General features: G+C 43.9%; 1 protein-coding gene across 1 annotated transcript in view; it reads left to right on the top strand.

Moving 5' to 3' along the window:
- The first annotated feature begins 316 nt into the window (after positions 1-316).
- Positions 317-13,359, top strand: part of NRG1 (neuregulin 1) — a 1,106,536-nt gene continuing 1,093,493 nt past the window's right edge. The window contains exon 1 of the mRNA XM_081523496.1: positions 317-998. Within this exon, the coding sequence (XP_081379622.1) occupies positions 317-998 (682 nt within the window). The remainder of the gene's footprint in view (positions 999-13,359) is intronic.

Raw genomic sequence — 13,359 nt, 5'->3', positions numbered from 1 at the left:
CCAGCATCCGAGCATCCAAGGCGGTGGCGGCTGCTTTTTTTTTTTTTCCTCTATCGCCTAAAAAAAAATTTTTTTTTTTTTTTTTGCCCTTTCCACCGCTTCGCCTCTCTGTGGTTCCACCCACCCCTTTTCTCCCTTCCTCCTCCTCCTCCCGTAAACAAGTCTCCCACAGCCCCCGCCAATAAATAAATTAGGAGGAGGGTGCGGGGGGGTGGGGGGAGGAGGAGGAGGGGAGAGGTAAAGGGAGGCAGCGCCAGAGACCGAGGAGGCAAGAGTCCGAACCGACAGCCACCGGAGCCCGCACGCACCTCGCACCATGAGCTGGCGATGCGCCCCGCGCCGCGCCGGGAGGACCGGCCCCGCCGCCCTCTCTCCTCCGCCGTCGCCGCTGCTGCTACCGCTGCTGCTGCTGCTGTGGACCGCGGCCCTGGCTCCGGGGGCGGCCGCCGGCGACCAGGCGGCTCCCGCGGGGGCCTCGGTGTGCTACGCGTCCCCGCCCAGCGTGGGCTCGGTACAGGAGCTGGCTCAGCGCGCCGCGGTGGTGATCGAGGGAAAGCTGCACCCGCCGCGGCGGCGGCAGCAGGGGGCACTCGACAGGGAGGCGGCGGCGGCGGCCGCGGGCGAGGCAGGGGCGTGGGGAGGCGAGCGCCCGCCGCCGGCCAACGGGACCGTGCCCGCCTGGCCCACCGGCCCCGCGCCCAGCGCCGCCGAGCCCGGAGCCGAGGCGCCCTATCTGGTGAAGGTGCACCAGGTGTGGGCGGCGAAAGCCGGGGGCTTGAAGAAGGACTCGCTGCTCACCGTGCGCCTGGGCGCCTGGGGCCACCGCGCCTTCCCCTCCTGCGGGCGCCTCAAGGAGGACAGCAGGTACATCTTCTTCATGGAGCCCGAGGCCAACAGCAGCGGCCGCGCGCCCGCCGCCTTCCGAGCCTCCTTCCCCCCTCTCGAGACGGGCCGGAACCTCAAGAAGGAGGTCAGCCGGGTGCTGTGCAAGCGGTGCGGTAAGTTCCTCGGCCCGCGGGGCGCGCTCGGGCCGGGCGGGGAGGGCGGGGAGTGCGCACCTCCCCGGGGCGCGCCGGGCGGGCGCCGGGCTTCGACGGCTTTCGGGCGGACGCGGTCCGAGCGGCGGAGGGGCGCGCTTGGGAGCCTCTTGGTGGATTGGATTCCACAGGCAGGTGCCTTCTCCCGTTTCCCGGTTTCGAGGCTTTGCCGTTGAGGAAAGTCCAAGTTTGGTCCGCGGTTGGGGCCGCCTGAAACTTTTTAATTCCTTGGGGTTTCGTTCGCCAGGTGGAATGGCAATGGCCCGGTGGCCTGCCTGTGGTGCCTTCTCGAACTTGGCTTTGGGTAGGAGTTGCTCCTTAGGGCGGCCGTGTGGGGCTTTTCCTTTGAGGGAGGAAGGGTGAGGCGTCCAGGGCTATCCAATCTGGCCATCACTTCGAGTCCGGAGTGTGGACTCGGTCAGGGGTTTGTGTCTGTGGAGAGTCCGGCAAGGAAAGGACAGGGCACCGAGGTTCAAGGTTTCGTCTTTCAATGTGGCAAGTTTGTTTGTTTTTTTTTAACTGAGTATCCAGGCACATAGGTGCAGTCTGTACCTTGTGAAAATGTGTATGTGAGAAGTATAAAGTTGGGTGTTATCTCTTTGGTGACATCATCTCAAGAATTTTTGTTTTCACTGTATTTTCGTTTGGCGGCTGCTTTGGCAGTTAAGTGTATCAGACCAGCTGAACGTCATTATGGAGCTTCACATGTAGGCCCTTAAGGAGAATTTGGGGAGATAAGTTAACAATCTGATTTCAAGGACCTTTCCCGATTTTACCACTGAAAAAACTCTTTCCCCCAGGTCTTCTTAATATTAGCAGGTCTGAGAAATCAGTTGAGGATCTGATTACATTTCTGAAGGAGTTATTATCTCTATGCCATTCATAAAAGTAATTCCTAGGTTCTAAATATTTGTAATTTCCTGATGATCCTATAATCACTACAGCATAGCGGGGTTTCTTCTCAAACCATAAATTAACATGATTACACATCACAAATTCTCACATGCATAATCGATTTTCCCCCTGGTCTTTATGTATCCATCGAATGGATGGTTGGGTTAATTGAATTTTTACAAAACTCAGCACTATGCGTGCTCAGTCTGCCGGTGATGCAAAGTGTGTCAGCTCTTTTCAGTTTGCAGCAGGTGATGGCCAATTATTTACATTTCTGATTGGCATTTGTGGTGCCTGTAGGCTGCGGTGGTTAATTAATGGCTGACAGTTGGGTTTTGATGGGAGGGAAGAGCATGGCTCCTTCTCCACTGCCTGATTTTCACAATGCACTTTGTGCACCAGGGACCTGTTAAGACTGCACCACTCTGTGGCAAGAAGCTGTTCTCAAAACAGTGGTGCTGAAGAAGGCTGAGTGACGTTGGGATTCCCTGGGTCTGGCTGATAGATGTCACTATAAAACATGGGAAACTCTCCGCTGGGAGCTGTCTTACTAGGACACACAAAAGCATCACACCATTGTCCTGCATCATATGTTATCCTGTTAGAGAATCCGAAACAAAACCTTTTCAGTCACACCGTCATCCAATTTTCACGTTTTACTACATGCAATTCAGGAAGGATTTTGCTTTTACCCCCAAACCATATAAATTGTGAATCGCTTGCTACACATGGTGGAAGTTAATATAAAGGGGGTTGTGGTTGGCAACGATGCCTAGGATGGGGGGCGGTGTTGCTAGATTAGCCATGGTGTTAGTTATGCCTTTTAACTAAAAAAGGATGTCAGTTTTCAGGGGTAAACTTCTTATAAAGGTCCAGAGGATGTTTGGAAATGGAAAATTGCCTGGAGGAATACTATTCTGTTCTCGTGTTTCCAAACTGAAAAAGCATCACTGAAGGTAGTTTTGCCCTTTTGTTTGCCGGCCAAAGGAGATACATGGTTGTAAGTTGTGGCAGGTTAAGCAAAACAGGTTTTGTTTTGTTTTTTTTCTTTTTCCTTTAAGCAAACTAGAAACCTCCTGCATGTAATGTAGTAGATTAAAGAAATTTTGAAGTTACAACTTCAGGTTTGTGTAATTACCATATGTGTTTGGTGATTTTAGTGTTAAATACTTTGAAGTACGATATGGCATGAAACATTAATAGGTTTAGCTAAAGACTAACTGAAATCCTGCTAAAAGTTTCTCTTGCATTTTTACAAGCATAGTAGTTACTGTGACATTGAGGATGTAAATAAAGACGGTAAGCTGTCTTATACAATGGAAACTCAGTCAATCCATACTTGGAATATTGGGTGTAAAAGTATACGTGTGAGGGTGTGAAAACTTGTGAGTTCATTCAGTTGTATGGTCTGGGTTAACAATGTCATCCAGAACCTACCAGGCAAAGGAACACAAATTGGGGGGAAAAAACATTCAGAGAAAATAGGGGCTGATTTGTCTTGGTTGAACCACTTCTGTGTGCTTTTGGTCCGATTTCAGAGAGAGTGATGGAGCGGAGGGTTCTTATCTATCTAACAACAGGAAGCTGCCCCAGGGGCGCGATGGTTGTGTTCCTGCCTGAGCCCTGATGCTAGGCAGGAGAGGGAATATAGCAAAGTCATTTTGTGATATCATGCCCCGGGGAACAGTTTCCAGCTCTCCTGCGCTCAGCTGCAGTGTTGTCTTCTACAACTTGCTTATGAATGTAGAAACTACACGTGCAACAGATTAGCCTTAGGGTTGAGCTAATAGAAGTCTGTCTTGAATTCTTTTTTGTCTCCTCCCTACCCCTCATCTAAGAAGCTCCTGAGTAGCCTATGTATGAAAACACTTGTCCGAACAATGGACTTTTGGAGAAACTGTCTAGTGTATTTTAGATGACAACACAGAATCTCATAGCTTGTTTGCTTTATATGTGGGGCTTGTGTGAATGACACTTCCTTTACAATCATTTAAATTCTTCCCAGTCTTTGCTTTCTCTCTTGCTCACTGCACAGGTTGAGACACATTTCTAGATTTTATATTTATTGCAATGCAAAATAATTTGCTGTTCAATTAAATTGCTGTTATTCAAACAAATTATTGTCTGCTGCACTACATTTGTTTCCAAAGCCTTGAGGTTCTACTAGGCTGCGACTGCTTTCAAAAAAGGGGTAAAATACTGATGTCGAATAACATCCTAATGGGGCCACAAGAGATTTGTGCGTCAGTTATGTACAAATATTTAGGTAGTCTAAATATTCAGTATACCCTATTGTATTGCAATGTATTGATAATGCAAACATGTTTATCAAATATTTATGATCACTGTCTGTCTTTTTCTCATGTCCTCAATAACTTTAATAAACTGTGCTGACCTTACAGTGTTATGAAAATGACAATGCAGGGATTTTCCAGCCAATAATTAAAGAGAATTATTCTTAATGAAAGCTATATTTAGATGGTAGCAGTAGGAACAGATACAACTTGACAGCTTGAATTTCACAAATACACATGTAAATGTAATTCCCCAAGTGTTTGTGATGGCTCTCTTTAACCTGTATAAATCTTACTGTCAGTTCTATAGTGTATGTAAAACATTGATGTTGAATAGAAAAACCATGTATGTGTTTATATATATTTATGTTAAAAGATGAAACCAAGATAGGTCGTTTGGGAAAACAGGTCTTTGAAATAAAAATATTTTAAAAGGTAAATTTAAATATCTGAGTCAGAATGTGTTACAAGCACTAGGGGGAAGTTCTCATCAATTGTGGGAGATCATAAGTCCTCTGAATCTAGGGAAAATTTTCCCATATGTCTTAATGTATTAAGTAAGACCCATAAGCTTAAACAGCCCTGAGGGTCAAACCAATGGTCTTTGCTTCTGCTGGCCTGAATATTTGTAGCAAATGAGAGCAAAAGACGTGATTGGGTGGGTTATTGCCCTTGTCAAATGCAATATATTCAGTGTTCAGGAAATCTCCTTTGCTTCGATGCCCGTTTTATCCCTGTTATTTTTTTCTTAATTATAAACATAACATCTTTTAAAACTTATTTCTAAATCTCAGTGGCAAGTGATGAACTGGCTGGATGTCCAAAGATCTTGAAACTTATCTGCTCTCAGTATTTAGGAATACTTAGGTTTTTTGTTTGGTTTTTGGCATGCTCAAATGATGTAAAAAATTCTCTCTATAGATAGATCAAATTGAATGGGTCTTTTGATTAGTCTTGTATAAATGAATTATAATACAGAAAACAAAGTGCATAATGAGAAATAGTGGTAGGGATTCATGGGTTATTATAGTCATTGAAAGTATATAATGAGAAAACTAAAGAAAATAAAAGATTAAAAAAAATAGGGCTCTTATGGGCTCATGTAATGTGTTACCAAAGCCATAATATAACAGCATGTTTTAGTCAAAAGTTTTCATAAGAAAATGCAAAGTAACTTTTAGTGTTCTTATTTTTAAACAACAGAAATGTCTATTGTGGACAGTTTCCATGCATATGTGAATGTACTAAATTTGTGCATGCACATTTTACTCTGTGCTCTTCTGTTATCATGAAATTTAAATTAAAGTAACATTATAAAAGAATGTATGACCTAGCCACTCTCTCAAATATGTCACTTTATAGTATTTGAACAGCTGATTAGTGATACAGCCTGTGGTAGTTTAGAGTTGACTAATGTGAGACTTTATGGAATTCAGACTGGAGTCTTACTGAGGTAGGTGCTAGTTGAGAGACTGTATTTTCATATCATTGTGTTTTCATCTTGTTTAGGGATGGGATGTGCTTGAAGCATGCCTGTTTCTGAAGGCTGGTCTCCTGGCTCTCCGTTTCCAAATGACCCATACAGGTTGAAGATTTTTTTTTTTTTAAAGAAATTTTGGTGAAGTTGAAAGCTTAAAATGGGTTGAACAGTCTCTGCTTGGCATAGATCTGATTGTATCCCCTAACATGGGCTTCCTAGGTGACACTAGTGGTAAAGAATCCACCTGCCAATGTGGGAAATGCAGTTTCCATCCTTGGGTTGTTGGGAAGATCCTTTGGAGAAGGGAATGGCTACCCACTCCATTATTTTTGTCTGGAAAATTCCACGGGAAGAGTAGCCTCGTGGGTTACAGTCCATGAGGCTATCCCCCAATATAGACTTGCCATCTAGGCATCCTAGAAAGAGATGCCTAAGTGGTTATTCTTGCCTGGGAAATCCCATGGACAGAGGAGCCTGGCAGGCTACAGTCCATGGGGTCGCAAAGAGTTGGACATGACTGAGCGGCTAACGCTTTCACTTTCAAATGGTTATTGACATTGTTTTTTTGGTCTTCAAGAGAACCAGGTTATCTTCTCCTATGGAAAATAGTTTCCTGGGAAACTATATCCTAACTGTGGTTCTCCATTTTAGACCCTAGTCAGATTTATATCCTGTTTTTAATAATAACTAAAAAAACAAAAACTTAACACACAGCTTGGATGGTACATGGGAGACCAGAACTCTCAGTTCCTGACTTGGACTTCAGCTGTCTTCCCTTCGTGTCTCTTTCCTTTGTGGGGACTCTTCAGGGGAAAGGTTTAGGTCAACGATGGGGCCCATGAGTGGATCTGAGTCTGTGAGACATCAAAGTATGTATGGATGATTGTTCGTCGTCACACTGACAAGTCTTCGCTTGGCATCTTGGAATTCGACTGTCTGGGGTCCAAGTGTGTTCATATACAGAGGTCCTAGATCACAAGATGTGAATGCTGGGAGTTCCCTGGGTGCCTAGTGATTAGTATTTTGGGCTTTCATGGCTGTGGCCCGGGTTCAATCCCTAGTCAGAGAGCTGAGATCCTGCAAGCTGTGTGGCCTGTGCACACACGCATGCATACACACACATACACACGCACACACAGATGTGATTATAGATGTCCTTCTGTTCCTGACACACTCTTTGTCCCTCCCGTGGGGACACAGATGGTAACCTGTGTTGCAGCTCTGTCTCAGGGGCTTCCCCCTACAAGCCCAAGGCTCTGGCTCTTGAGATCAGCTTCAGTCCACCGTGCTGGGGACCGGCAAGGCACAACTCTGAGAGCGGCCTGCGTTTGGAGCTGGGGGCCGGGTTTAGGAGGTAATGCTGAGAAGCTAGAGGAGGGAATGACGTCTTTTGCTCCCTCGTGCCAGTATTTGTGAGCTGAACAGAGCCCAGCACGAGGGGACATGTCTGCCGAGGGCACTAGAGTCTCGGTAACGGGCACACCCACTTGTAGGCCGGGGCATGGAGGCTCACGATCAGAATGAGGCCTTGTGTGCTTGACTGAATTTGGAAAGTCCACAGTAGTAACACTCTTGTGCTAAATGTTTGTCTCTAGTCTGGAAATTGTCATTAAGGCAAAGGAAGCTAAAAAGTTGAGGGACTTTTGCTAAGAACACTGGGTTGTAACTACTGCTCATTGAGTCTGTATCTTTTTTTCCTCTTTGATAGACGTATTCTTTGACTGTTCTGTGTGGGCTAAATAATCAAATAAATAAATGAGCATCCCGGCTCCTTGGATGGTGGCCGTCACTGTTCTAGGTTGAATTTTGGAGAAAACAAAACAAAAACCCCTGATTCTTTTCCTTCTGGTCTCTGACTTGGTGAGATAATCTCTGCAGGAAGTAGAATTTAGAGCTACATCCTCTTAGCACACCATTTCCTCCTCTGGATCAACCTTTGGGCTTCTGAAAAGTTTAATTTCCAAAAATTTGTTTTTTTTGCTGAATTATTTCTGTATTTTAATATTCTGTCTTTATCCAAATGCTCCGTTCTCTCTAGCCCCAGCTGAGGGACAGAATTCCCTGTGTTGTAAAGGCTTCCTAGCACAGAGGAATTTTTGGATCATCAGTGATTCCCTGCCACTGTCTTGGGCAGAACCATTCCCAAATCGTTCCACTGCATTTCCAGTTGGGTATTAGAGCTCAGCTCTCAATTCTGTGTTTTCCCTTGATTTTCCCCTGTAGGTGTTTGACGACCCAGGCCTGTTAAGTTCAGTTCTTGTAACTGAAGATGGAAAAGTACTGCTTGTATCCTTAAGAAGTAGTTAAAAAAAAACACAAACAACTTTGGATAAGTTACTTTTCACTTTTTCTTTCCTTTGTTGTGAATATCACGGCAGCTCTTGGTTAGACTGGAGGTGGGATGGCGCCTGTCCGTCTGGGCTGTGAACAAGGAGGTTCTTTTCCTCCACTTTCTCCATCAGCCCCGGAGACACCAGGGGTGCTGATGTGTATGATGGAGTGGCGGCATCTTCTTCCACCACAGGGAGCACTCCGGCTGCTACTCAGCACAGAACCTGGAGAGAGGGTTCTGTCCTCCTAGGAGGAGGGTGGCTGTGATGGCTTCCGAGAGAATTAATCATTAGACTTTGTCCTTGGGAGGTGGTTCTGTCTGTCAGGGCTCTCTGGTGGCTGCCTGGATGGAGATGTTCTGCTCAGAGTTCACTGCCGATGCCACCAGCACACAAGGACCAAGCTTCGAAATGCCCCAGGCTCTCTACTTCTCTGCAGGTCGGGACACGGAGATGCTCTTTCTTCCAAGGCCCTCATTCCCATCCACTAAGATGGCTCGTATCTCTTCCTCAGAAACACTGGCAACTTTTCTTTCATTGCAGTGGGAATTTTAAAAAGAAACCAAGCATTTTGAACCACAGTCTTATACTGATGAGGGTTTTTTTTCCTCCATGTTGTGTAATAACATAAAATTCACCCTTTAAATTATCTCTAAGTGTGCAGTTCAGCGGTACTAAGTGTTCACCATCATGGGTCACCATGACCTCCATCGATTTCCAGAACTTTTTCGTCTTCCCAAACCGAAACTCCAACCCGGTTAAACAATAATTCCCTGTTCCATCTTCCCGTAGCCTGGGGCAACTACCACTCTAATTTGTCTCTGTAATTTAATTATATTTTACCTCATATCAGTGGCAACACACAATATTTGCCTTTTTGGTACTGGCTTATTTCCCTTGGCATAATGTCTTTATGACTCATCTATGTTGCATCATGTCTTAGAATTTCATTCCTTTTGAAGGCTGAATAATATTCCATTGCATATGTAGACTGCATTTTGTTTATCCGTTCTTCTGTCAGTGGACTCTCTCAGATTGCTTCTATTTTTTGGCTATTGTCTGTAATGCTTCTATGAACATGAGTGTGCAAATACTTGTTCAAGACCCTACTTTCAGTTCTTTGGAGTACATGCCCAGAAGCGTAATTGCTAGATCATATGGTAATCTTATATCTGATTTTCTTGAGGCACTACATGCTGTTTTCCATGATAGCTGCACTACTTTGCATTCCTACCAGCCATGCACAAGGATTCCAATTTCTTCACAGTCCTGCCAACATGAATTGTTTTCTATTGCTTTGATAATAGCCATCCTAATGGGTATGAAGTGGTGAGCAGTTTTTATGTTGTTGTTTTCTATTCAAAGTTATTGCCTCTAATTACAGTGTCATTAATAAACAAAAGTTCTTAGAAAGGAGGTGTTAATCTATTCAACTCTTAATTTGCCCAGCATTTAGGCTCCTGAATCTGAAGCCACCAGATAACAAAATTACAACAGATAATAGCTTAATAAAAACCAATAAAAGGTTTAAAGAGTAAACTTGACCTTCAGTCACCATGAGAATATTGCACTTCTGTTCATATTGCTATCAACAGAGTCCAGAGACACACTTTATCATACTTGGATTAGTATCAGAATGTTTTAATTGATTTTATTTATTCAGCTAATTTTCTTTTTTTCTAATTTCCCTGCCTCTATTCTGTGCACTGCTCCAAATTGACTTCCATTAAACCCTGCAGTGGGCTTAAAGTCATTCTAAAATACTGCTTTTATTAGACTTCCTTTTTTTTTCTTCCCTCAAACTTTCTATGGATGCATCATTGTTAACTGTAGAGCCCGACATTTACTGTCCTCCTTAATACAAACTAAGACTAATCTTTCTCATGTTTACTGTGTGGATGATTTGATCCAGTCTAACTGCTTCACAAACAGGCCGTGTTCTTTCCCAACCCTCTCGTTTTTACATATGCCATTTCCTCTGCCTGGTTCTGCTTTTTCCCTCATTTCTGTCCATGGAACTTGTCTCCTTCAAGGCGCAGCTATATCTTGCTGCTCCCATAACAATCCTACTAGTGATCCTGCCAGAAATATGCACTCTAGCCTTTGAACACAGAACACCCAAAAAATTATGTTTTACTCCATATACTTCATATATGGTGCCATTACAGACTTCCCTTATGTTATCTTTGTTCTAAAAAAAAACTGATGTCTTGCAGTTTTTTCTAGTTGTGAATGTATCTTGCCTCACACAGGAGACCATGGTATCCTAGCACCCAGATACTTGGAGTGTCCTCAGCTTATTCATGAGTAAAAAGTGCCCCAGTCTCAGGGTCAAGAGAGCTCCTTTCCACTTCCAGCCTTGTAGATCAGTACCTGGATGGTTTGGGGTAAGTAGCCTTACCACTTTGGGTCTCAGTTCCCTAATATGCAAAGTGAGAAAGTGGAACTAAAGAGCTTTGCATGGTCCATTCAAACTGCATCTGGTTGTCATTTCAGAAGTGACCCAACATGCAAGCCCCTTCTGCTACTACCCGTGAACTTTTCTCATCCTCTCTCATTTTTAAATCTTATTCTACAGAGAGCAGTTATGGAAAAACAATGGTAAAACTTTCGGACAATCTGAAAGAGCTGAGAAAGAGCTTAAGGAGAGGGGATTTTCATGAAAAAATATCTCCTCTTTCCTCCAAAGATTTTCACCTCTCTTGCCTTTTGGGTCATTTTTATTACATTGTCTAAAGTAGAGTTATTTGTGCTCACGGGCATCGTTTTTTTCAAGAAGCAAATACTGTCTTTGAAGCTATAAAATGAGTTGTTAACTTACAGCTGTAAACTTTTTAAGCAAGAAAATTCAGTCATTTGTTTTATAAAATGACAAAGAAGATTCAAAGTGCTAACTATGAATTTTCATCTTAACAGTGTGAATCTGGCACTGTTTTAGGTTCTCATAACGAGCCCTGTTTTGGAAGCTGGGGAGGCCCACGTAGAGACTGGGGGAGCTTGGTTCCCAGCCGCATTGGAACCCGTTTGGACGATGATGGGTGGAGTTCCCACCTTCAGACAGGGTTGGGTTAAGAGACCTTCGTTCTCAGCTTATGGTTCTTATTGTTGGGGCAAGAAGATGGTATAGTTTAGTCCTTTGGTGAGGAGATTGAGCAGAGCAGAAACAAGTTGTCAAATGAGAAATAATTCGATCTGACTTTTTCAATTACCGCGTGAAGAGGCTCTGGCAGTGGCACGGGGCGAGGGAGCAGGGCGGGGCTCAGCCGTGTTGCATCTGGCTGTGTCTTTCTCCTCCCTTAGCCCCTGGTGAGTTCAACTCATCGAGCAGATCTAATGATGCTTATCAGTCATGGCTCCTGTGTCCATATCTCTGTGGACCCCATTTTCTGGCTCCAGGTCTGTATATCCAACCACTTACCAGATAATCTGCCCAAATGTCCTACAGAAACTTTTTGGTTAGCATACCAAATAGGATCTCATCATGTCCCCTGTGAGGCCATCTGGATACTAATAATGAGAATGCTGTCATTGCTCCTATTACAGTCACTGCTGTTACTCCCAGTGGCTTCCTGGACTGACAGCTTTCTGTGCCAGATAGAGTAGGAGGTGCTCATGAGAACTTGGTTAACCCCTCACCGTGTGGTAGCATCAATGTCTTCCTAGTTACCCCAGCCAGAAACCTTTCCTTTTGCTCCTTCTGCGGGTCCAATCGGTGACCAGATCTTGTGGACTCGACCTCCTTAACCCATCTCCGATTCCTTCCTTCTACGCCAGCTCCACTGATTGTGTATCAGTTCCCATCCTTTCTGTAACAGTCTCTTACCTTTGCTCAGACATTTCTCCCCTTCTTAAATTCATCCTCTGTACTATTGCTAGAGTGATCTTTTCTGAAACAAAAGATCATACGATACCCTTCTTAAACCTCTTCAGTTGCCGTCAGGAGAAAATCAGGACTCCTTAGAATGACTTACTCAACTTTTATCCAAGTGTTCTTATCCAGTTCCTTCTCCTACATGGAACCTTATGCTGCAATGATGGCATTGCTGTCCATGTGCCAGGTGGCTGGAAGGATCTATACATTTGCTCTACTGTTCAGTCTTCCCCATAATGGTATGCTTCTCTATCTACGTCTTATACCTTTGCTACCTATTTTTCTAAACACTGTGTCCCTCAGTGGGAGGGTGGTTACCTAAAACTGTGTGGCTAGGGACTTCCCAGGTGGTCCAGTGGTTAAGACTCTGCACTCCCCAATGCAGGAGGCATGGATTCAATCCCTGGTTGGGGAACTAAAATCTTATATGCTGCACAGCATGACCAAAACCTCCACTCCAAAAACAAAACCCCCTAAAACCTCTGAACAAAAAGCAAACACTGTCTGGCTATATAATGGATTATTGTATCATCTTTACGAATCTCGTTGTAGAGGAAAGAAAGTATAATGACTTAAAATGTTCATAGTATATTGTCAAGTAAAAAAAGGGTATTATAATGCAGTCTGTGTATGATTGCTTTTATTACTATTATCTATCTATTATCTGTATCATCTGTTTGCTAATCTAAAGAGAAATGAAAGCCTGGAAAGCTATATAATGAAATGTTACTGGTTAGACTTTAGAGTTCTTAATGTTAAGAACTTTGATTTTGTTTGGTTGCATTTCTAAAGTTTCTAGAGTGAATGTCTTATTTTTAATAAGGAAAAGGAATACATGCTATTTGTAATAGAAATACTACCAAAGACTGACTTAAGGGAATCTGTCCCTGTAGAACATGACCTTTCTCATAGTAGATGTACTAGTTAGTTTGCCCTGTAACAAGTGGTGTCCCAAACATATAGCAGCACAAATCTAAGTTAATTCATGCCAGTGAATAGACAAAACACAAGATGTTGTAGTCTTTAGTTTCTTCTGAGAGAGACTGATGCTGACATCTGATGCATAGCTGAATGTCACTTCTGACCACGTTGGTTAAAATAGGCAGAATTCCAATTTGCAGTGGTCATTTTATTCTCAATGGCTCAGCCATCCTTTGAAAAGTAGACAAATGTGCCTTTTGGTGCCTCATTGCAGTGGGAGAGTCCAATAGTTATGTGCGGAGTGGATCCTAACAGCCATGCCTGTTTATGTTAGATAAATGCCACATAAACTATGTATTCGTTCCTGCGTTTGTCTTAGCATTTTGCGGGTTGGTTTTGTACTAAATCTTTAAGGTGTGCTGCTCACTATGTCTGATTTCATCAGCTACCCCTGGAAATGCAGAGTTAGACCATAGTCACTGCCTTTCACTGGTATCTTGGGATGCCTATTAAAGCTCTGTGTTTAACAGAT

This window comes from Giraffa tippelskirchi, chromosome 8 (assembly GCF_054371585.1).
Source record: "Giraffa tippelskirchi isolate mGirTip1 chromosome 8, T2T-mGirTip1v1.2.pri, whole genome shotgun sequence".
In the NCBI taxonomy this organism is placed as follows: Eukaryota; Metazoa; Chordata; class Mammalia; order Artiodactyla; family Giraffidae; genus Giraffa; species Giraffa tippelskirchi.
Note: the sequence above shows the minus strand (reverse complement) of the source record. Positions and strands in the feature narration are given on the sequence as shown.